This window comes from Penicillium oxalicum, chromosome III (assembly GCF_001723175.1).
Source record: "Penicillium oxalicum strain HP7-1 chromosome III, whole genome shotgun sequence".
Lineage (NCBI taxonomy): Eukaryota > Fungi > Ascomycota > Eurotiomycetes > Eurotiales > Aspergillaceae > Penicillium > Penicillium oxalicum.
Window position 1 is genome coordinate 1,051,818 of NC_064652.1, and position 22,809 is coordinate 1,074,626.

The 22,809-nt window shown below is 52.4% G+C and overlaps 6 protein-coding genes across 6 annotated transcripts; 4 read left to right on the top strand and 2 right to left on the bottom strand.

Moving 5' to 3' along the window:
* Positions 1 to 1,176: 1,176 nt before the first annotated feature.
* POX_c03855 (uncharacterized protein) lies at positions 1,177 to 2,709 on the bottom strand (the record flags this gene model as incomplete). Its single annotated transcript, XM_050112742.1, has 1 exon — positions 1,177 to 2,709. One exon carries the CDS (start codon positions 2,707 to 2,709, stop codon positions 1,177 to 1,179), a length of 1,533 nt encoding a protein of 510 aa, XP_049970298.1.
* A 1,015-nt stretch (positions 2,710 to 3,724) lies between these two features.
* Positions 3,725 to 5,299, top strand: POX_c03856 (putative threonine--tRNA ligase; the record flags this gene model as incomplete). The annotated part of the gene is made up of 1 exon (XM_050112743.1): positions 3,725 to 5,299. The coding sequence occupies one exon, from the start codon at positions 3,725 to 3,727 to the stop codon at positions 5,297 to 5,299; it is 1,575 nt and encodes a 524-aa protein (XP_049970299.1).
* An 825-nt stretch (positions 5,300 to 6,124) lies between these two features.
* Positions 6,125 to 8,343, top strand: POX_c03857 (2-isopropylmalate synthase; the record flags this gene model as incomplete). The annotated part of the gene is made up of 4 exons (XM_050112744.1): positions 6,125 to 6,132; positions 6,253 to 7,257; positions 7,331 to 8,066; positions 8,161 to 8,343. 4 exons carry the CDS (start codon positions 6,125 to 6,127, stop codon positions 8,341 to 8,343), a joined length of 1,932 nt encoding a protein of 643 aa, XP_049970300.1.
* A 743-nt stretch (positions 8,344 to 9,086) lies between these two features.
* On the bottom strand, positions 9,087 to 14,999 carry POX_c03858 (uncharacterized protein; the record flags this gene model as incomplete). Its single annotated transcript, XM_050112745.1, has 4 exons — positions 9,087 to 10,038; positions 10,097 to 14,722; positions 14,854 to 14,876; positions 14,940 to 14,999. The coding sequence occupies 4 exons, from the start codon at positions 14,997 to 14,999 to the stop codon at positions 9,087 to 9,089; spliced, it is 5,661 nt and encodes a 1,886-aa protein (XP_049970301.1).
* Positions 15,000 to 16,438: 1,439 nt separating this feature from the next.
* On the top strand, positions 16,439 to 20,504 carry POX_c03859 (Protein SDA1; the record flags this gene model as incomplete). Its single annotated transcript, XM_050112746.1, has 6 exons — positions 16,439 to 16,566; positions 16,775 to 16,958; positions 17,096 to 17,318; positions 17,388 to 17,478; positions 18,351 to 19,282; positions 19,330 to 20,504. 6 exons carry the CDS (start codon positions 16,439 to 16,441, stop codon positions 20,502 to 20,504), a joined length of 2,733 nt encoding a protein of 910 aa, XP_049970302.1.
* A 1,201-nt stretch (positions 20,505 to 21,705) lies between these two features.
* Positions 21,706 to 22,482, top strand: POX_c03860 (uncharacterized protein; the record flags this gene model as incomplete). The annotated part of the gene is made up of 1 exon (XM_050112747.1): positions 21,706 to 22,482. One exon carries the CDS (start codon positions 21,706 to 21,708, stop codon positions 22,480 to 22,482), a length of 777 nt encoding a protein of 258 aa, XP_049970303.1.
* Positions 22,483 to 22,809: the final 327 nt, after the last annotated feature.

Genomic DNA, 22,809 nt, shown 5'->3' on the forward strand with positions numbered 1-22,809 from the left:
TGACCCATTGTTTTTTTTTCTCCAAACCCTTGCAAACGATAATAACTCATCTCGCTTGCTCTATCTCGGCTATCAATAATATCGATTCAAGATTCGGGTTTTGCAATCATATCCAGACGCAAGGAGCACCCCCAGTCACGGTCAATGCTCCATCGCATACAGCATGCAGACTTTCATCTGACACGGCGTCCCACCCAGACTCATTTCCCCCAACATCCTCCTTTGGTAAGCCTGCATGGGTACAAAAGCATAATGTGCCGCATCAACCCCCTCCCCCTTCTCCCCCTTGTCGAGCAGGGGGGGGGGGGGGACAAGAGGTCCGGGGACGATCTCAAAGCTTGTCTCACGGGATCCGAGACCCGTTCGCTCGGTCGGCATTTACTGCCGAATTTTGAACAACAGGGCGTGAAGTAGCTAGGTCTGTGCTATATCCTGTGTATACCCAGCACGACGGGATTAGAGCACGGGCTAGAAGGAAGGACTCTTGCGTCTGTATTTGTGGGGAGGATTTCTTTTCTCCTGGCGCTTTCGACTTTGTAGAGATGTTACGATATTGATATTCCCCTGTGAAGGGGATGAGGTCGGATGGGACGCCCGTTGAAGGTTTGATCATGATTGCAGGTGGAAATGGAACTACGAACCTAAGGCGTTATTCGGGGGCTTTGGAGAAGGTTCATCATGATTGAAGAAAGATCGGGGGAGGGGGGGGGGGGACTCTTACACTCTGGCAGGGTTTAGGTTCTGTTATTAAATAGGGAATTTCATCGAAATGCAATTTTCATCGTCATTATTCATCGCTTTGTATGTCTCGTATACTGTCATAGTCTTGTGATCGACTTCAATACCTCCAATAAAGATCGACAAGAAGGAAAAAGGCAACCTTGAGCGGTACTCTGCGGGTGACTCTCCATGTACGGACCGGACCACACTCCGTTTGTGCAATTCAAGGGCCTCAAGAGAGAGAGAGAGAGAGGGAAAAAAGAAGGTGATGGTGCGAATGACACTTTGGTCAGACGTAGCCTTCATTAGTCTCTGCCGCGGGCAAAGATTACATTCAAGTAATCGCCGGAAAAGAAGACCTGGCCATCACTTCCTCCATAAACCCCCTTCCCCCCCAAATAGTCTCGCTCATTGATCTGTCAAAAATCGACTGACGCTCCACACGAGACAATCGGATCACCAAGGAAGATCCGATCGCGCCCGTTGTTCTTCACGCAATGCCCTGGCCAAGCGAGCGACTTCATCTGCAACGGCACGATGCTGTGTTGCGGCCAGTCTCAGTAGCGCAAGAGTACTAGTCGGTCTCTTTACCGATGCGGCATCACCAGAGGCCAAAGCATCGGCATCTGCCGATTGATCGCTCGGACGGGCACCGGATCCCGCGCCGAAAAGGCGGGCACTGAATGCGGCATAATTTGAAAGAGACTGTAAAAGACCTTCCGCACGAAACTTTGCTCCTCCATTAGGATCGAAATCCCCCCCGTCCATCCAGGCTCGTCGTGCCTCGCGTGAGACGATGCTCTCGATAGCCTCGAGATGATCATCCAAGGTGGCGAACCGCCCGCCGAGAGATTCAGCCTTGTTGCGCAATTGCGTCCGAAGACGATCCAAGTATTCACCGCGTCGGCGCAATTGCGCGGCGAATCTGGTATCGCGGGCGATTGAGGTCGCATCTCCGGATTCCATGGTGACCGGGGATGCTAAGAGACTGTCAGTGGCAGACCGGAGATCCGCACGCAACGAGTCGAATTCCCACGCGGCGGCCCGCAGGGCAGCTTCGCTGCCTTGAAATTCGAGATCCAAGGCGTTGCGAGCCTCTGGTAGGCTGGTTTGGAGGTTAGTTTGGAGTGTCGACAATGTGGACTCGCTGTCTTTGAGAACGTGCGAAAGGGGCATCAGGGTCGAAAGGGTGCTGGCGAAGATTGCTTGCAGTGTATGTTGTGTGGCGATGGTGGTTACTTCGCGAGGAAGAGCTTCGCCTTGTAGATGGAAAGGGGAGGATGGAAGGGGTCGTGGATGAAGCGCGATGCAGCTAGATGAATAGGTGGAATGGATGAAGGGTACGGCGCACAGAGCCGGGGCTTGATAAATGATTTCAGGCAAAACGAGGAGATGCATGATAAGAGTGATGAGAATCGTGTTGAGACCCAGGCGTAATCGTGTCTGCTGATTCCGGTAGAGCGATGAGAACTGTGCGGATATGCTTGGTTTCCGATCGCCATGGCCTGACGTGGGCAGGCCCGATGGAGGTGCTTCCGCTTCCAGTTCCAGCCGCCTATTCAGATTTTGAATTTTCTTGGAATCTGGTGTGATCTTGCGACGCTTTCTCATATGCGGGGAACTCTTGCCCGTGGATGGCACGTCGGGTGCCACCCAGGACGCCTCTGAGATGGGAACCTCGTAGAAGGAAGGCATGACGAGCTCTGGACCGGAAGAACCCCATGATGATGCAGAAGAGGCCAGCGACTCTGACAGTTCCTTCTCACGCTGGGATTGCGCTTTGGATGCATCTGGCGTTTGGCGTGTGTCGTTTGCCGTCTTGGCAGTATCGCGATTCTCCTCTACCCGGTCGCATGTTGTTTCTGAGCCGACAGGCTCAACAGTAGTTGCAGAGCTAGGCTTTTGTTCGTTGGTCAGGGTAGTCGATGCGATCACCCAGGATTCTCCTAGCCCCGAGGGATCTGGACTTTGCGGCGTTTGTGTTGACATGGCGACATGCGCATCTCGGAGAAGACACTCCAGGTGGAACCGCTTCCTTCCCGGTGCTGATAAGTGTGAAAAGATTGGCTTCGCAAGCACTAGCTGCTACTAGACCCTATAAACCACCAATAGCCTCGGAAGGTCTGCAAATCCTCTGTTGATCTCCAAAGACTCGGATATGGGCGAAGGGATGAATGTTCAGGTGTCGCGCAACTGTACGCGCCGAGGGTGGGGCAGTCGATCATCTGGTGGCCCGCTTTGGGCCGATTGGATTCGCCGATTTGCAGATTCAGATCAGTTTGAGATGATTTGATCGGATCAGATTAGGCTGAATTAGACCAAGCTCTTTCGGACTCCAGCCGGGTCTCGAGCAGTCCATGGAAGAAAACAAAACCAAGGAATGACCTTCAACGAAGGCAGTTGCCTCATCAGGTCTGCAATCGGCTTACAGAATTTCCAGATTTCTTCCATGTAAGTGCATGTTGACCTTCGTCTCCCATCTGTAGTCTGAAGCCCTGACGGACAGTGAGCAAAGTTCTGTTGGAGCTGATTGATCTATTATAATGCCTTCCCCAAAACATCAAGTAAACCACATTCTGTCCTTAGTTGACGAGGCCTCAAGTCAACACTTAAGGCTAATTCGAGATAGTCTAAAGCTATATCACGCTGCCAACGGACGGAGAAGGGAATGCCTCTGGGTGATCCGAGGCTTTCCATCTGCCTTGAGTATATCTAATGACAACACGACACCAAGGAAACGTGCAGCAATCCAGAGCATAAGCTGAGTTCTGGTCAAATAATCTCAGGAAAAATTCAACCACAGCCACACTTAAATGCTGCTGCTCAAGTCAAATGGATCTCTCCACTCATGGGTGGACTCCGCTATCTAATCGCGGCTTATTGTGAAGGTTCCAGCGGGAAAAAAAAACGGGGTTACGGCTATCCTCTTCTTACAGTTCTGGTCGAACTCCAAATCTCCACACAGCACAACCTCCAGACAAGCCGCTCCGCCGCCACGACCACGATGCGCGCCGTCATTCGGCTACAGCCACGGTTGTTTGCCAGGCCTGCCATCCATGGAGTCGCGACTTGGTCCTCGGTCCGGTCACAATGGCTGTCCACAAGCGCGTCCCGTTCATGTTCATGCGCGGATGCGGCCAACGGCCGACCGACCAAAGAGGCGCCCTTCCCCCCTCCGAATGACCATCGAGCTCTGGGAACCAGCCTGGAGCTGTTTGCTACATCCAACTACAGTCCTGGCTCCCCGCTCTTCCTGCCGAGTGGAACGCACGTCATCAACAAGCTCATCTCCTTCCTCCGCACGCAGTACCTGCAGTACGGCTTCCGCGAAGTCCTCACCCCGACGATCTATAAACAGTCCCTGTGGGAAATCTCAGGCCATTGGCAAAATTACAAGGATGATATGTACGAGGTGACGGGTCGCGGCGCGACGGGCGCGACGGAGGGCGAGATTGGAGAGGATGAGGCGTACGGGCTAAAGCCGATGAACTGTCCCGGCCACTGCTTGCTCTTCAAGTCACAGAATCACTCCTACCGTGAACTCCCGGTTCGCTATGCGGACTTCAGCCCGCTGCACCGAAACGAAATTTCCGGCGCGTTGACGGGTCTGACTCGAGTGCGGCGCTTCCATCAGGACGACGGGCACATCTTCTGTCGTCCGTCCCAGATCAAATCAGAGATCGCGTCCGCTCTGGGATTTGTGGACATGGTCATGACTACGTTTGGGCTGGGACCATACCGGTTAGTCTTGTCCACGAGGCCGGAGACGGATTACATTGGGACACTGGAGCAATGGGAGAATGCAGAGCACCAATTACGAGAGGCTCTCGACAGCACGGGACGCGATTGGGCTTTGAACGAGGGGGATGGGGCATTTTACGGGCCCAAAATTGATATCCAGCTCCAAGATCACGCGGGGAAGTTCCACCAGTTGTCAACCATTCAGCTGGACATGAACCTGCCCCAGCGGTTTGAGTTGGAGTATCAAGTGGCCGAGGGTGAAGAAGACTACAACCCAGCCACACCCGGCGTTGCAAGACCGGTACTTGTGCACCGTGCAATTTTCGGCTCCCTCGAACGATTCCTGGCATTGCTTATTGAGCAACATGGTGGCCATTGGCCATTCTGGCTGTCTCCTCGCCAAGGCATCATCTTGACCGTGAACCAGGACGAGGCTGTGGTGCGCCAGGCTCAGCAGGCTGTGTCTCAATTCTCCGGGTTCAAGGTCCTTGAAAGTGGCGGAAGCGCTACACCACCACGTCCGCTATCCTCGGTCGATTCTACCTTCCTCATCGACGTGGACAGTAGTGCGCAGACCCTCAGCAAAAAGATCCAGCGGGCCAAGCAGATGAAGTACAACTTCATCTTCGTTCTTGGCTCGCGGGACGTTGCCGAGGGGGGGATCACCTTGGATGTCACCGGTCAGATGCAGAGCAAGACCGATCCTGACGCCAAGGAGTTCCAGACTCTCCTGACATCGCAGCTTGGAGAACAGGCACTCAAAAATCCACGTGCCGTGAAGCTCAAGATGGACCAGGTGCATCCATTGCTTGTCCAACTGGAGCGAAGCTTCCTCTGATCCCGAACGTCTCGAACAATCCGCGACAGCTTGCCCATTCTTGTACCATATATGATCCTTGTCTCTCACATAATGCAATGTAAATCCCTTTGCACCATGGCTTTTTTTTTTTTTTTTTTGGAAACCTTCAAACGATGTTGATTTCTCCGTCTCCAAGTGTCTTTTCGTGCCAAGACATCCCCAGTCACTAGTCGCTCCAGAGCTCCACCGAGTCTCCCCGTCTTTGTCGGTTAGTCTCGGCCAGCGGAACTCCCCGTGAGCTGTTCCCCTTTGCTCCGAATTCGGCATCCCGACTCACGCAACTCACTCGTGTGACTGCCCGCAAAAGTCAGCTTGCATCTTAGTCAAAAAAGATGTCCAAATTGGGGCAAAGAGTCAGTGAAAGAGAGCCAAGAGGTGATTCCACTGAAGCTGTAGACCATGACTTGACACTGGTCCTCTACTCCCTTCCATCTTAAAGGGTCCCCAGGTCCAATCACCCGTCCCCGCGCACGGTCTCGAGCGCCCCTCCGCCCGGAGCGGTGGCACCACGTGACTCCGTTGTCGGCGCTGCCACCGAGTCGGCGTCATTGACGGGACGAGGATTGGCGCCCTGGCGATGATTGACTCACAAAATTTCCCCTCCGCTTAATTGGCTTCGCAGCGGCTCGGATTCTACCGTTGTTTCTTCACTTCATCTTGTTCCTTTCTTCCATCCTTCAGTGTATACCCCATCCAGCCTGGCTCGCATTCTCCAGGCGTCCTCGTCTTGTTCGCTTCAATCGCAACCCATCGTCACTGGTTCCTCTCCAATCCCTCCACTGTATACCCCGCCACTCCGACAAGATGCCGATGTATGTAAACACTTCATGCGATGTTCGATGAAGGACACTCGCCATCGTCGGATCAAAGCATCATCCTCCTCGGGCCTTGAATGAGGTCTAGCGTAGCGCTGACATCCTACTTCCTTCTAGGCTCAAAGATCCATCAAAAAAGTACAAGCCTTACAAGCCGCTCAACCTCCCCAACCGAACATGGCCCGACAAGCAAATCACCTCTGCACCCAGATGGCTCGCGACGGATCTTCGTGACGGCAATCAATCTCTGCCTGATCCCATGGATGGAGCGCAAAAATACCGCTTCTTCAAAAAACTCGTGGAACTAGGCTACAAGGAAATCGAGGTCTCGTTCCCCTCTGCATCTCAAATTGACTTTGACTTTACTCGCCGCCTCGTGGAGGAACCCGGCCTCACCCCCGACGATGTCTGGCTTCAGGTGCTTGCGCCTTGTCGTGAAGACCTCATCCGTCGCACGGTGGACTCTCTGAGGGGTGCCAAGAAGGCAATTCTGCACATCTATCTCGCTACCAGCCCTTGTTTCCGTCAGATCGTCTTCAACATGGACAAGAAGCAAAGTCTGGAAAAGGCCGTCGCCTGCACCAAGTATGCCCGCTCGATCACCAAGGATGACCCGTCCATGGCGGGTACGCAATGGCAGTTTGAATTCTCCCCAGAGACATTCTCGGATACGGAGCCCGAGTTCGCGGTCGAGGTCTGTGAGGCTGTCAAGGCGGCCTGGGAGCCGACGGTAGAGAATCCCATCATCTTCAACCTCCCGGCCACCGTCGAGATGTCGACGCCCAACGTCTACGCCGATCAGATTGAGTACTTCTGCACGTCCATGACTGAGCGTGAGAAGTTCGTGGTCTCTCTGCATCCTCACAACGACCGTGGTTGCGCCGTTGCGGCGGCTGAGCTTGCCCAGATGGCCGGCGCTCAGCGTGTCGAGGGAACTCTTTTCGGTAACGGTGAGCGGACTGGCAATGTCGACCTGGTCACTCTTGCTCTCAATTTGTACACGCAGGGTGTCTCCCCGAATGTGGACTTTTCCGATATTCCCTCGGTCATCAAGCTTGTGGAGGAGTGCAACAAGATTCCCGTCAATGAGCGCTGGCCTTACGGTGGTGCTCTGGTCACCAGGTTAGTCAAAACAGTCTTCCGTCGCGCCCTGGCTCGCATTTGCTGATAAATCCCTCCCTTCCCCTCTCTCTAGTGCCTTCAGTGGAAGCCATCAAGACGCCGTCAAGAAGGGCTTTGCCATTCGCGAAAAGGCCGGTGCCACCGACGACGACGAATGGGTCATGCCTTACCTGCCGCTCGACCCCAAGGACATTGGACGCAACTACGAGGCTGTCATCCGTGTCAACTCGCAAAGCGGCAAGGGTGGAGCTGCGTGGATCATCCTGCGCACTCTGGAGCTGGATCTTCCTCGTGGTCTGCAAGTTGAGTTCAGCAAGGTCGTGCAGAGGGAAACCGAGCGTGTCAGCCGCGAGCTCCGCCCAACCGAGCTTGTCTCCCTCTTCGAGGACGCCTACCATCTCAAGTCCAACCCTCGCTTCACCCTCGTGGACTACAACATCACCACGGATCGCTCCCAGTCTCCTGCACCTCCCGAGCCCGGCAAGGCCCTCAACACTCAAAATCTCAAGCGTCGCTTCACGGGTATCATCGAGATCGACGGTGTTCAGCACGCTATCACTGGCGTGGGTAACGGTGCTATCTCTGCTCTTGCTGCCGCCCTATCCACTCTGAGCATCGATCTCGATGTTATCGATTACAAGGAGCACTCCATCAGCCAGAGCAACTCTGGTGGCCTGGGTCGTGAGGTCAAGGCCGCCACTTACATTCAATGTACCGCTGCCGGCAGCAAGGAACAGGTTTGGGGCGTTGGCATCCACGCCGATGTGGTACAGGCTTCCCTGATCGCTCTGCTCAGCGCTGCTAGTTCCGTGAGTCAACCCCCCCCCCCTCTTCAAAATTATTGAGATACCTCCCTCCCCACCGTTCGGATTGAACTGATAATGTTTGTTTTTTCTCTCCTAGTTCCTTGCGTCTCGCGCTGGTTCCCCAGCTCCCTTCCGCCCTATTCGATCCAATACCCTCACAAATGAAGATCTCCACGCTCTCGAGCAGCTGACCGGATCACCCGAAACTGCAACTGCCAATGGTGGTCTGGCCCCCAAGGTCAACATTGACGCTCTCACCCGTCAAGCCGAGATGCAGTAAATAGGCACCAGCGCACACCCCCACCCAAAAAAAAGTGTCGGTTGGAGTTTTAAAACAGATAGTTTCGCAGAGCAAGTTTCATACCAAAAAGATAATGCATAGTTCACACCATCAAAATGAAATCGAGAGTGGTTTCTTCCGGTCATACGCCCACCCTGAATAGTGGTTCTGATCATCATTTATCAAAATTGTCTACTCTTCACGACGCTCGAAGCTTGCAATCACCCAATCGAGCTGGGTACTGCTCAACCAAGGCAATCCTATATCCTGCGCGGGAAGCAGAAAAATATCGTGACCGCGTTCTCAGGCAGATCGAAGGGCTGGGGACGTGGACGTAGGGCTACCCGAAACATCCAAATGGCCTCAGCATGCAATTTGTATGTACAAAAGAGAAGTGGTCTCAACTGGGAAACAATAAGGACCAAGACAAGGGGCGCATTAGGATCCACCTTGAGGGAAACGAGAACGAATGTTGTATAGCGTCTAGAACATCAGATATAAACGATGGGTAACGACAACAAGGGAAGGGAAAGAGATAATTGCAAGGGAGAGTGTATGGCGCGCTACAATCAACAATCAAAATGGACAATAGGGAGGAGGATAGACAAAAATGAATCAGCAATACGTCCATACGTGCTTTAAATATTCAAACATCGTTCCTTGTGCGCTAGAGTTCCCGTGCACTTGATCCTGCACAGGGTCCTGCTATCAAGTAATCATCACTCGTGACTCGTAAATCAATCTCAAGACCGGTAGCTAGCGTCGGGGAATCTGGGCTGACCGCTGTCTTCGCCCAGGGCGTTCTGGTACATCAGAGCATCATGGGCCCAATCGTCCGCGAGGCCACTTTCCTCTTGAGTCCCAGAATGTGCTGGCTGTCGGTCTCCCGTGACTGCCATTCCAGCTTCGTGTCCGTGATAACCGGGCTGCGAGCCAGGAAAAGATTCTTGCCCTGTCGCATGATATCCACCCTCGGATGGAATGGACTCATACGGCATCTGCTCGACCGGGGGATTGGCCTGGTCAAAGCTGAAGCGTAGATTGCGGGAGGGCCCAGCCCCATAGGCAGGTCTCACCATTTCAAAACTACGATCATCGAATCGATTGTGGAAGTCATCATCTTGCTCATGCTCGGGAACTCCTGCTCCTGGCTCCTGAATATGAGGTAGACCAGATGATGAAGCGGGCTCTGGCGCCGAGTGGGTGATCTGGTCAGGATCGGCATCGAGTTCTGGCAAATTCCCTGGAGGCATTTCCTGATAAGTCTCTTGAAGCGTGATAGGTCTATCCTCCGGAACAGCCGTGACGGGGGACCGCGGCACGACGGGCATGTCGGATTCTGGCACAATACTAGACTGTCGGTGGCTTTGGCCCATAGTGCTTCCAGGCTTGGAGCCTCGGCTGGCGCGGTGCTGCATTAGATTGAAAGGATGATTTTCATCCAGGTCACGGATGCTGAACTGTGCGATCGTCCGCAATTTCCGTGTCACCCAGGATGCCAGAACCTTGCCGCGCTGCTTCTCACCCAGTCGGGAGCGAGGAAAATCTCCGTGGGAGACAAAGGCAACGATATCCGCGACGACCTGGTGTTCGCCCAAGATTGTATCAACAATGACGGGGACAAGAGAAGCTAGGAATGATTTGCGCGTGACTTCGACCACAACGACAATCAATCCTCCGGCTTGGAAGATGGCACTATATGAAACGAAGTCAGGGCTTGCGAGCTCACAGATATTGTTAGAGTAAAACTTACCAGCCTCCCGTCATAATGTTGCGATGGCACCTTTCCACCGAGTTTTCAATGTCCATGGGGAAGTGGTTCAGGCCGTTCTCTTCAAATGTTTCGCCGATACTGCCCAGGACAAAAAGCACCTGCATCTCAATGGCTTGGCCACCCGGGCCAATGGGTCGAGTAACTGTGTGTAAGAATCCCAAATCGCCCGTGCGCACATACGGCACGTTGGGATCACCATCGGCGACGCGACCATTCATCCGTTCGGCATCAAAATCTTGGGTGGATCTGTAAAAGCCCTTGGCGCAAGCGTCTGATTGAACCCAAATTTCACCATACTCGCCCACGTGGGCCAGGGTGCATGTCTCCGGGTTGACAATGGCAATTTGCGTGTTGACGGGGACCATACCAGAATCTTGAACCAAGAGTGCTGTCGGGTCCGCATCTGGGTCCACAGGGTAGATCAAACCGCGACGGAGACTGCGGAGATCCAAAGACAACTCAACTGGATCAATACACATGTATGACCTAGTCACTATCATTGGGTTGAGGACGTGAGAGTAGACAACGTTAATTGCAGTGCGATCCAGGCCTGCAGGTGCAAAATGAAGTCGGGTCTTTTGGTAGAGGTCTACCCTAGGTCTTCCCTCCGCTGAAATCATCAGGTTTTTGAGTTCCTGCAGCTGGAAACCCTTACCGGCCATTGTACTCATTGCATAATCCAGCATCTGACTCGTAGCGTACGTGTCCTTGATCTTATATCGTGAAAGCGTCACGAACAAAGTCATTGGATTTTGCGCAAAGTCGACGGGTGAGACAAGGTAGGTCGGCGCACCAACATAGATGCCCATCAAGCACGTGTGGAGAAATCCGAGGCCCAAAGTGCTACGAACACTTCCGAGCACTGGCCGCGAGCTCGTCATTTGGCATGTCTCTTTCTGCACCTTGCACATGCCCATGATAGTGTCGTGGCCAATTTGCACCGAAATTCGCCTTTGATCTGGAGTCCAGTACGTCCACACGAGTGCAGCCTGATTACCCTGCAACCAAGCATCCTTCATCGTGTACCCGAGTTCTCGGCAGCCGTGCGATTGCTTGGAGGGCTTGGAAGTGTTGTAAATGGCTGGAACACCGATGCGGAGGACCTGAGCAGACTGTTTAATATGCTGGGAGACAAGCTTCTGCCGCATTACATGGTCGACATCGGTGTTGACGATAATAGCTTTCACATTGAAGTCATTGATGACATGCAAGAATGCAGGAGCATCCTCTGAAAGTCGATTTTGATCAATCGGGGCAATTGGGATCATAACCACGCCCAGGCAAAGACAGGCATGGACGGCGTAAATGTAGTCTTCCGAGTGCGTGTACATCAAAATCAAATGGTCACCGGACCGTACCTTGACCTTGTTTTTGAGATAAGTTGCAACCGCGGAGACCTTTAGATCAAACTTCTTCCACGTAATGCCCTTACCCTCTTTGCCACGGCTGTCGATGGAGCAATAAGCGAGCTCTTCAGCCTGGCGGGAGACACGCCACTGAAAAAGATCAACAATTGTATTGAATTGACTCAAAGGCGTAGATGTTCGATCGTCCATCACGACATCTCGGTAGTCCACACCAGAGTATTGTTTCTCTTGAAAAGCCAACACTTCTTGCCGAGACGCAAGGGCAAGAGGGGACCAGATGCCCCCTTCCGGATCGACGCCGACAGGCAAGTTCATGACGGATCGCTCAACACCAAACTTGACATGGACAGCCTGCAACATCCCTGCCTCAAAGTCTTTGCGACATAGCATGTTTCCAATTTCCCGTCTGCCGTTTTTAGTGACGCGTGGGAGTGTGTTGGGCGCGGTCAAAAGGACACAGTAGACACGAAGATGATGTTCCTGATAAAGAACCTCCATACAGCGCTCGGCGAGTGAGTCAAGAAGGACTGAATCGAGCTGGCGTGGCGGGCCTCCAGAGGCCGTCGGTGCTGTAGAAGCGGCATAGGACTCGACGACGATGACAGGCAAATGCTCCTCATTCACGAAGACGTCGAAGGCTGTACAGTCGTGAATCTTGGGGACCTTCTTGAGGAGGCTGACGACCAAATGTTGCACAAAGAAGTAACGATGTTCAGCGATTTCTTGACCGTGCTCGACCCATTCCACCCTCTGACGTAGCCGATCTTCATATAGCCCCAAAACAAAGATCTTGCCCTCAATGACGCAGCCCAGGAGACCAGTGCGTAGAAACTCGGGTTCGACTAGGACAGGGGTTGGATTTGAATCTTCAAATTTGTATGGCCGAGCATGAAAGATGGTTTCGGTGTGCTTAGGCAAAGCCCAAAATCCTCCTGACAGCGAAGGCGAATCAACCCAGATCTCACCAACAACGTTGGACGTGCAGAGCAAGTTTGTCTCGGGATCAACAATAGCAAGTGTAGCGTCGGGAATGGGATATCCAAAAGCGCCAACGCGTACAGTATTGGGCATGCTGCTGGCGTAACGACGAGCGTCTTCGCCCATTGCTACGACCACGATTTCATTGCTTTTCAAGGCTTCTTTGTCGAGAAGCACCTCGCCCAGGTCATTTTTCGTACTCTCCTTGGGCGCCGAAACGCGCGAGCCACCGCCCAAGAGACTGCTACCGAAGCCAGTATTCGTGTCTGACTTTCCCAGCTTGTCATCTTCGTCTGTCTTGTCACGACCCGCTGGGTCCAACTCGTGAGTCAATTCACATCCCATCCGCTCTTCTCCGCCAAGCCAATCGCGTACACTGATGACCATACCCCCATGCTCGGGGAGACAGAGCATCGGGCATACAATTTCTCTCGCCCGAGGGTTTCTCATGGGTCGCAACCACCTGTCCGAAAGAATTTCGTGGAATTCAGAATCAACAGTGATTGTGTCGATCAGACAAAGTTTGACGGAACCAAAGTTTGGCTCTGAATTCTTCTTGAAATGCCTAGTCGACATTGGATCCTGCTGATAGTTGTACGCAGCGATCTTCAATCCCGAATAGTCCGCTGCCATAATGGTTGCTCTGTATTTCGTGATGAGGTGAGCGTAGAGACCAGGCGTCTCTACGGCACGATCTTCATGCCACACGGTCGTGTGTCCGCCATAAACAGTCAAGAGCACACCTAGAATCATACCAATCCCTTGACGTGGGTCAAGATAACTGATGATGGTCTCTCCCTTAGTGGCGTACGGTCTTGAGCTAGACTCCGTGGGAACAGTCGAAACAATGGCACTCAGACAGGCCATTTGGTGCATGATTGTTCGGTGGCTCATCACAACGCCACGCATATCTCCCGTTGGAGCACGTGCAAACTCAATGAAAGCTAAGTCTGGTACCACTAGAGCAGGCGTATCGTCTTTCTTTTTTGGATGAAAACTGCCAAATTCATTGGTCTTCCACCACTCGACTCCACGAGGCCAGTTAAGCTTCTGCGCTGTGATGTCACGTTGAAAGCCTTTAAGATTGTTCTCTGTGGTCAAAGCCAAATGAGCCTGAGTCGATGTGAGAACCAAATTCAAGCTTTGATAGTCGTCGAGACTATTGATTGGAACCGCAACAACGCCTGCGATAAAACAACCCATTAAAGCCACAGCAAATTCAATAATCTCAGCTTCTCGGTATATCAGCGCGACGCGGTCTCCGCGATATAGATTGCTTTTGTCACGGATGACTTGGGCAACCTTTTCTGCGCGGCTTGCTAGCTTGTCCCAGGTTATAGAGGCAATCTCCTTGCCTTTTTGATCCAACACCCAGTATGCAGGCTGTTTCGGGTGAACCCTTGCGCGATGTCGAAGAACAGTCGGGATGTTGTCAAAATTGGACATCGGGATGTTCTTATCGTGCGGGTCATTCACCGCGAACGGAATGTCTCGGGGTTCCAGCGGTAAGAGGTGCTCAATAGCTGGACCATGAGCCAAATCGGATGGAGTCATGAATGGTGGAGCCAGATTCGCCGTTGGCGAAAAGGCTTCACCGGATTGGGAGTATCGATGAAAGCCGCCTCCATAGCTTTCTCTATAATCGTCATGCTGCTGTCCAGCAAAATCCGAAAAGTATCCTTGTTGAGATTCCAACATTGTCGATTGTCGCGTGACTCCACCCGAGGCCGGGTCGTATGCGCCCATTCCATCATCCGCGTACTCGGGTTGGGAGTAATCAGCTTGGACATAGTCAGGCTGGGCCTCGGGGTTGAATGCGTAGTTTTGACTCATCAGGGTTGCTGTGCGTGAGCTCTCTGGGCCCACTGAACCGGAGACCGGCGGCTTTGGTAGAAAAAGTGAGTCGTATGAGGCGGCTGAGGGCATCCTTTCGCCAGTCTGTAAGAAAGCCGTGCTATCTCGCTCGTGGGATTTCGCAGGAGCCACAGGGCCATTTTGCGTGCCCACGCTGGTGCGCCGGTCGTATCCGGGTCCTCCATTGCCTGAACTGCCATCATAGCCGCCTGCATAAGTCGCAGAGGTAATGTTCGGCTGTGTTGAATCGGCTGTCGGCGGTCGGACACTCAGTATTGCCGGCGGGCTGATCCGGGGCGCCTCGATACCATTGCCTGCAGCAGTAGCAGTAGCGTGACTGCCAATCTCAAGTGGCTTGTTTGGTCCGAGAAACTGTGAGAGGAGGAGAGTGCGCCGTTTCTGATATCTTTGCGGAAGTCAGTGAATCATTGTTCCGGATAATGAAAGCTGGTTCGTCCATTGTGTCTTCGCGGTTGGTCGTCTACTCCTCCCATGATCACGTTCGTTGGTGTCCATGGGCTCAATTAGGTCGCTTACCCTTTCTCAGTAATATCGCCTTCCTGTTCAAGTAATCGCCAAATTTTAGTATACAACCTCTCATGAAGTGGTATGGGAGATCACACCTCAAGCTCCCGGTCCAGCTCCCGCAGAGCAGACTGGAACTCCGGGTTATCGTCTGCCATTGAGACACAGCAAGGCCCTCAAGTTGAGGGAAGTGGATCGTGCACGCGGGGAAGGGATAGGGTGGTGACTATTCAAAAAAGCCTCATTTCCCGGGGGGTTCCGAGGGTACCACCATTCACTGTCGCCAGAAGAGAGCTCTCGAGAGCCGTAGGGGTTGTAGAGTGACACGTCTACAAGAATTATTGCGCCTGTAACGAAGCGTCTAGTCAGTAGACCTCCGCGCGAGAAACAACGTCACTCACCACCAAGGCGGTCAGTCAGCCACTGAGGAGAAGCCGAATGACAACGGGTGCAAGGCTAACGGCTACAACCTCTTATTGCTGATTACCGCACCACTTTCAACGCCCCCACCAACCCGCGCTATGTACTAGACCGTACTCAATCACTTGTTGAGTTGCTACAGTGGGCACAGCTACAAGACTGTTTATAACTTGATTAAAGGTTACATTCTTGAGACAGTATGTTCATTTAGTATACTTCTGTGTGCTTGTTTGTCTACAAGTACAGGAAAGTTCGAATGGGTGTAACTTGAAATGTGTTCTCTCATCTCTTGCAGCCGCTCGATATCCCGAACGTCAATGACCTACGGTTGGCACATTGATAAAAGATACTATGTTATTCATAGGTACTACATACTATATTTTCCCCGGATCTAATTGATTCAACCCCTTATTGTATGAGCCATATATCGTGTTTACCAGTGGGTGACCACCTAGTAACATATTAACGCATATGGTTGTCAACCTGGGTGTTACGTAGGGGACGCACCTGCCGGAAGTGCTATATAGATTTGTATTTACCAGTAGTTTCCACTCAGAAACAGCATACGTAGATAAGTACCAAATTCTTGAAAAAATCAGGAAGTCTCAATGGGTTTATGTGCTTCGAAAATCACTCTCCCGAGGACTTCCGCATCGAATCGAATCAGCGGGGTAATAGACTATGCAAGAGTACGAATCGAATCACTCAATAGATTGGAGACCAATCAAATCTACCAATCACGGATTAGAAGACAGAGAAAAATGATCGCTTGAGCATATGCGATGAATGAAAGAAAGGCGAAAGATTGACAAACAACCAAAAATGCGAGAGCCATCACATAACAGACAATTTCATTTTTGGAGCCTATTTCCAGCCCGAGGTGCCACTTGCATACATCCAAGTTGGAGTAGTAGTACCTTCAACTCTGGTCGAATGAACGGGTCTTGATCACATGATCTTGGAAGAGACCAGGCTCATTTGCGGGCCGGGCGGTCAGATCTGCTTACCTCATCAGAACAGATTGCCCTAAAAATTCTCATGTGACTCCACCCACACACCACAGACCGCTAAGCGAGAGCACCTCCAAATTCCTGTGTGGATAGCCATCCCGATTGATCGTTCAACCACCCTCGACAACCCGGTCACCCTTTCCACCACCTCCCCTCGACAATTCAAGATGTCCGACTCCGGGGACGTTCAGGCCGTCCAGCTGCCTAAGGAGATTGCCCATCTCGACAACCAGCCCGTTCTGCTGTTCGGCAAGTGGAGCTACGAGGATGTTGAGATCCGCGACATCTCCCTGACGTGAGTCTGGCTCGATCCGACGACAACGAGTTTCTCTGGATGTGATTGTATCTGTGCGGCTGCGTCAAGGGGTGAAAATTGCGATCGAAAAGGAACAGAAAGAAGATCGGAGCAAAAACACGCGCGCCAGGACAAATTTCACCGGAGGAATCAATGTCGCATTCAATCTGCAGAATTTGAATGGCTAACCTTTTCTGCACGCCAACAGCGACTACATTCAGATCCGTCAGCCGGTCTACACCTCCCACTCCGCTGGTCGCTATGCCGCCAAGCGTTTCCGCAAGGCTCAGTGCCCCATCATCGAGCGTCTCACCAACTCGATCATGATGAACGGCCGCAACAACGGAAAGAAGGCCATGGCTGTCCGCATCGTTGCTCACGCTTTCGAGATCGTGCGTTTTACCCCTACTTCCACAATTGCCGTTGAGGAGAGCATACTTGCGCCACATGGGATGCGTTATCCATGACCTTGTCTATGCTATCGAAGAGAGACCGTCCCGAAACGATCTGACCATCCAAAATTTTTTAGATCAACATCACCACCGACTCCAACCCCATCCAGATCGCTGTTGATGCCATCGTCAACTGCGGTGCCCGTGAGGACTCCACCCGTATTGGTTCCGCCGGTACCGTCCGTCGCCAGGCTGTCGATGTCTCTCCCCTGCGCCGTGTCAACACCGCTATCTCCCTGATCACCATTGGTGCCCGTGAGAGCTCTTTCCGCTCCGTGAAGTCCATCTCTGAGTGCCTGGGTATGTTTAATTGCCTCTGCTTGCTACTTCCGTAAGCCGCACTCGAATATTTGACTAACATCTTTGCAGCTGAGGAGCTCGTCAACGCCGCCAAGGGCAGCAGCAACTCCTACGCCATCAAGAAGAAGGATGAGCTTGAGCGTGTTGCTAAGTCTAACCGGTAAAGGGTGTACTGGATGCATTCTCCGTTTGGTACTTCATGTTTTATGGATATTGGAGTGAACGGGGTGTTTTTCACCGGGTTTCGGATGATTGACAGACCAACTGCAAGGCTGGACATGGATAGGGACGGCCACGGAAGAAGCTCGGTCCAAAAAATGGGAACACACACGGATAGCTTCTTTTCCAGCAGTTGCGACGCAGTCGCAAGGGCCTTGGGTGGTAATGGCCAAAGCTTAAGTGAAAAAACAAAATTTTTTTACTGTTCACATTATGCAAATGACGGATGTTTTGTAGCATTCAAAAGTAGTCTACAACGTTTTTTTTTTCTTGATGACCCTAAACTACGTTCTTGATCAACATAAACTCCTATGAATAGAACCATGCACCAAACCTGCGAGTCCGTGAATGGCTGGGAAATTGATAGAGAATAAGACCGAGCCTGCCTGAATTTCCCCATGCGTGAGATACTCGAGCCTGGCCAAGTCGCAAGGTGGAGGCGTGCTTGTTCTCCAAGTTGTCGCTTATCGATACGGCGGGAAGGAAAAAAAAGTTTCGGAGCAACCGATCATCAGTCTCTTCAACTCTCCACCGCCTATTTTCAATCACGCTCAGAGACTTGAAAAATGGTCAAAAGAAAGCTTGGGGCCTTGGAAAAGGTTGAGGCTGATTTGTGCGTTCACATTATCTTTTGTAAAGGATTGCGCCCGCAAGGGAGCAAGTCGGGCGATCGAGTGTTGACATTTTTCTTTTCCCTGTAGACCGAATTTGCAACATAAGATTCGCAGGGATCCCAAGTGAGTGACACTGTCTAGCAATGGTTGGTGAAATGAATATGGTTCAAGTACCATACTAAGACCTTGAGACATCCAGATCTTACATCGAGGACTTTCGCGCCCAGCACTATCAATATGAGTCGCATCGGGAAATTTTCATGGCCGCCCCCTCTGCGGCCACAGATACCGGCATCATCTCATTGAGGGAATTGATCGATTTCATTTCTCATGTTGCCGATTGCTATCCCGAGATTTTGAAGGACTTCCCGCAACAGTTGATCGACATGTTGATGCAGCATCATCTGGTCTTGGAGCAGGAACTGCGGGAGAAGCTCGTCGGAAGCATTGTGCTCCTCAAGAAGAAGGACCTGATTGATTCGGCGACGCTACTTCATACCCTCTTCCCGATTCTGATCACCACACCTAGCAAGACTCTCCGTGCTCTTTTGTTCCAGAAGATCCTGTCGGAGCTACGCCAGGCGAACTCAAAGACGACAAACCACAAATTGAATCGAACCATGCAAACGGTGCTGTTCAATCTGGTAACTTCTGATCGCACCTCCTCCAAGGCACTGTGGGCCATCAAGTTGACCCGAGAGCTGTGGAAGCGTCAGATCTGGACCGATGCCAAGGCCGTCGAAGTTATGAAAGAAGCAGCTCTTTCGGATAACGAGAAGGTCGTGGTTGGTGGCGTGCGCTTCTTCCTTGGCGGTGACAAGGAGCGCGAGGAGATGGAGGACGAGAGCAGTGACGAAGAGACACTTGATATTGGTCGCCTCCGTCACAATCTGCAAATCAACAAAAAGTCGAAGAAGAAGGCCCGTGTGGCCGAGAAAGCCATGGCTATACACAAGAAGAAGGAACGCAAGAAGAACCAGCCACACCCTCTTAATTTCTCAGCTCTTCACCTGCTTCACGATCCGCAAGGGTTTGCGGAGACTCTGTTCAGCAAGCACTTGCAGGGTTCTCGATCCAAGCTCAACCTGGAGCAAAAGCTCCTTGTGCTCCAACTAGTCTCGCGACTGGTTGGTCTGCACAAGCTGCACATCATGTCACTCTATTCCTACTTCCAAAAGTTCCTTACCCCTCGTCAGCCTTCAGTGACTTCGTTCCTGGCGTCATTAGCGCAGGCCACTCACGACTTGGTCCCCCCGATGTTCTGGAGCCGCTTATTCAGAAGATTGCCAACGAATTCGTCTCGGAAGCCTCCGCAGGAGAAGTTGCCACAGCTGGTCTGAATGCCATCCGAGAGATCTGTGTTCGACAGCCTCTTGCTATGAATGAGACGCTGCTCCAGGATCTTGTGATGTACAAGAAGAGTAAGGACAAGGGTGTGATGATGGCTTCCAAGGGTCTGCTCAGTCTTTACCGGGATGTCGGCGCGCAGATGCTGAAGAAGCGCGACCGTGGCAAGGAGGCATCGATGAGCCTCCGCTCTGGTGAGAAGGAGCAAAGGCGATTCGGTGAGCAAGAGATTGGCGGCATTGAGGGTCTTGAGCTACTGGAGAAGTGGAAGGAAGAGGAGCGCCGCAAGAAACGGGAAGAGAAGGGCCTGGCGTCCGGTGATGAGGATGAGGAGGATGATGAGGAGAACGACTGGGCAGCGTGGAACGTTGAGGATGATGAGGACAGTGACGACTCTGGCGGCTGGATCAATGTTGAAAGTGACGTGGAGATCGAGCTGAGCGACTCTGAAGACGAAGGCAAGGATCGGCCATCCAAGAAGACCAAGCAAGATGATGCAGAGACCAAGAAGGGAGACGCCGCTGCACCAGAGGCCAAGCTCTCCACTCTTGCCACGACTCGAATCCTGACCCCGGCTGATTTGGCGAAGCTTGCCGAGCTTCGGGCCCAGGCCTCCGTCAACAACGCTCTCAACGGCTCCAAATCCCGCCGGGGAGCCCTCCCCGCCGCTCGTCACACGGATGATCCGTTGACGGCCGAGGAGATTGAAGGCCTCGCAGCCCTTTCCGCGGCCAAGCAGACCCGTGAAGAGCGTATCGCACATGCACGGGAGGGTAAGCCGGACCGCGATGAGCACAAGAGTAAAGAGGCTCGTCGCCGGGAGCGCAAGCAGGAGCAAGGCAAGAGTACCACCAACAAGGAGAAGGCCCGCCGCAAGAATTTCCTCATGACTCTGGGCAAAGCAAAGAGCAAGAACAAGCGCAGTCTGGTTGAAACCCGGGCAGTCCTCAAAGCGCACCACGACCGTCAAAAGAGAGGTGGTAAGCGCGGTAACGCTGGAAACTAGTCCCTCTGAGATTCGGTGCTGTCCACGGTTGTGCACCACAGCTCGTCTCCACTTGTGCATGAGTGACGCTCGAATTCATCTGTCTGTGATCATTTTGTTTACTTGAAGGACGGGCGTTAGCAATTTATGGTATTTTACTTTTTGAATATATCTGGAAGGTGCTATTACATATTCATCTTGGAGATATACACTAGCCTGTAGCCGCTGATGAATATGCACGTATGGCCTTCGAATCATTTCGTTTATCCTCCTGGATCTTGTACGTGCTGGACCTGCATGGATTATAATGATACTACCATAGGGCCCGTTGTCGCAGTATACCATCCGGCGCCCGAGACGTTGGATGTTCTCCAGCCCATTTCTGCAAGGATTGAAGTCTCTTCCAGCCCATACTAGATAGGTAGCTGGGTGTCAGGGATGGACCAGGCTCTACCTAGGTAGGAATCAACAACCTTAGGTTATCTGCTTGAGCGAATCTGGAAAACTACCTCCTGAGTACTAGCTATAGGTCCCGTCAGACGAATGATGATTGATCAATTACACTCCATTTGGATGTTGACTTCGCGCTGCGCAGTGCATATATATTCTCGTCGGCACCGGGCCAAATTGTATTGGTGTTCGGGTTGCGACTAATGCCTATCTAAAGTGCTGAAAAGAGTCTTTATTTACCAGAGTCCAGGGCTCAGCCATGACACGGTTGTCCTACCTGACTACTCCCTGAGCCTGACTTACACCGTGGGCGTGGGCGTCTGAACATTCCGAGACTTCCTCTTTGAGAGAGACAGAACTTAACGTCATTGCACGACTCACCCTAAACCCTAACGTTTCCCAAAAGGGCTCGTAAGGTATGGTACCAACTCGGCGGTACGTGGCGATGCGCCGATGTGTACCTGACCTCCACTCGGCGCGTGCCGCGTCGCGTGTCCGCCCGCCTTCATTCTGCCCGTCTGTGCATCACTTTTGAGAAGTTTGCATCAACCTCAACGTCGTCACTCGTCTCGTTTCCCCTCGCAACCCTTTCCCCCCCACACTGAATTCCACTTGGCCCCTCTTGCCTCCAAGCCCCTCACTCCACAGGCGCTTGAGGACTGATCTCACCTCATTCACGATATTTCACCCTCAGTCCTGAGTCCTCGCACTTTGCTCGACACGACTCCTCTCTCCCCCAATCGTTGAGACCATCTCCATTCTCTCATCCATCATGGGACAATCGGTGAAGAACCCGACCGGGACTGTCGCCAACAGCACTCTGTCCAAAAGACGCCGTTTCCAGCCGCCAATCACCAACTTCTTCGCTACAACTCTGGCAGAGTCGGAGTCAGAGTCGGTAGACGGTCTGGCCGTCACCCACAACAACTATTCCGCAACGACGTTCTCTCCCACGCCGGTCCTCCCGGAAACAGTACAAAAGAATCTCTTCGACGTAGGGTGGCGGGTTCGCAAAGCGATGGCGGAAGGATACAAGACACAGCGCTCGATGAAAGCCGAAAAGGCCCAAGAAATCGTCACTCCTACTGAGCCCCGTGTCGCTCTGTCATCTCTTCCCCCGAACCACACCCGCACTCTCACTCATTCTCACACCCACACTGATGCCTATGCTCATACGCCTCGCCGTGCCGAACTCGCGCCGTTCTCGGGACTGTCAAAAGCCACGCACGACCCGTACTCCGTCATGACCGATGACGGCGATGCCTTCTCCTTGCCGCCCAGCAGCCAAGAATCCATCTCATCGACTGACTCTTGTCCGGGTGTTGCCAACGCTCAGAAGCGAGCCTTGGTATTCGAGGACGACCACTCGCTCGACGATCCACCAATCTCAAGCTGGCCTGGGCGTGCCATCCTATCCCCACGAGGCCGATTGTCGACACACCCCGGCTCAACCTCATCGAACATGGATGGGGATGATTTTGAAGAAGCCTCGTTCCTGCGTCAACGAGAGGAAGTCGACTCGGAGTACATGCGCATGGACTTTGCTTAAAGCTTGCCTAGCTTGGCTTCTCTCCCGCGGATTCTCGGTCTCTTTCCAGTTTTTCTTTTTTGTGAGCCCCGCAGCGACTTTTCTGACCGATCGATGACGGGATTCATTCCAATCGTCTTGCTCTCGGCATCGAGTATGTCTTGCTCTTGAACCGTTTTCTTTTTGTCTCCTTGGGACTGTATTATCTCTTCCTTTTTTTTACCTTTTTCTTTCCCTCTCGCACATCCAAGAATATGTCTTGGCTCTGCTTGCTCATGCTTTTTATACCCATTTCGCTCCCTTGATGTACATCGCTTCATGTATTTTATCTTCAAAAAAAGCCAATTG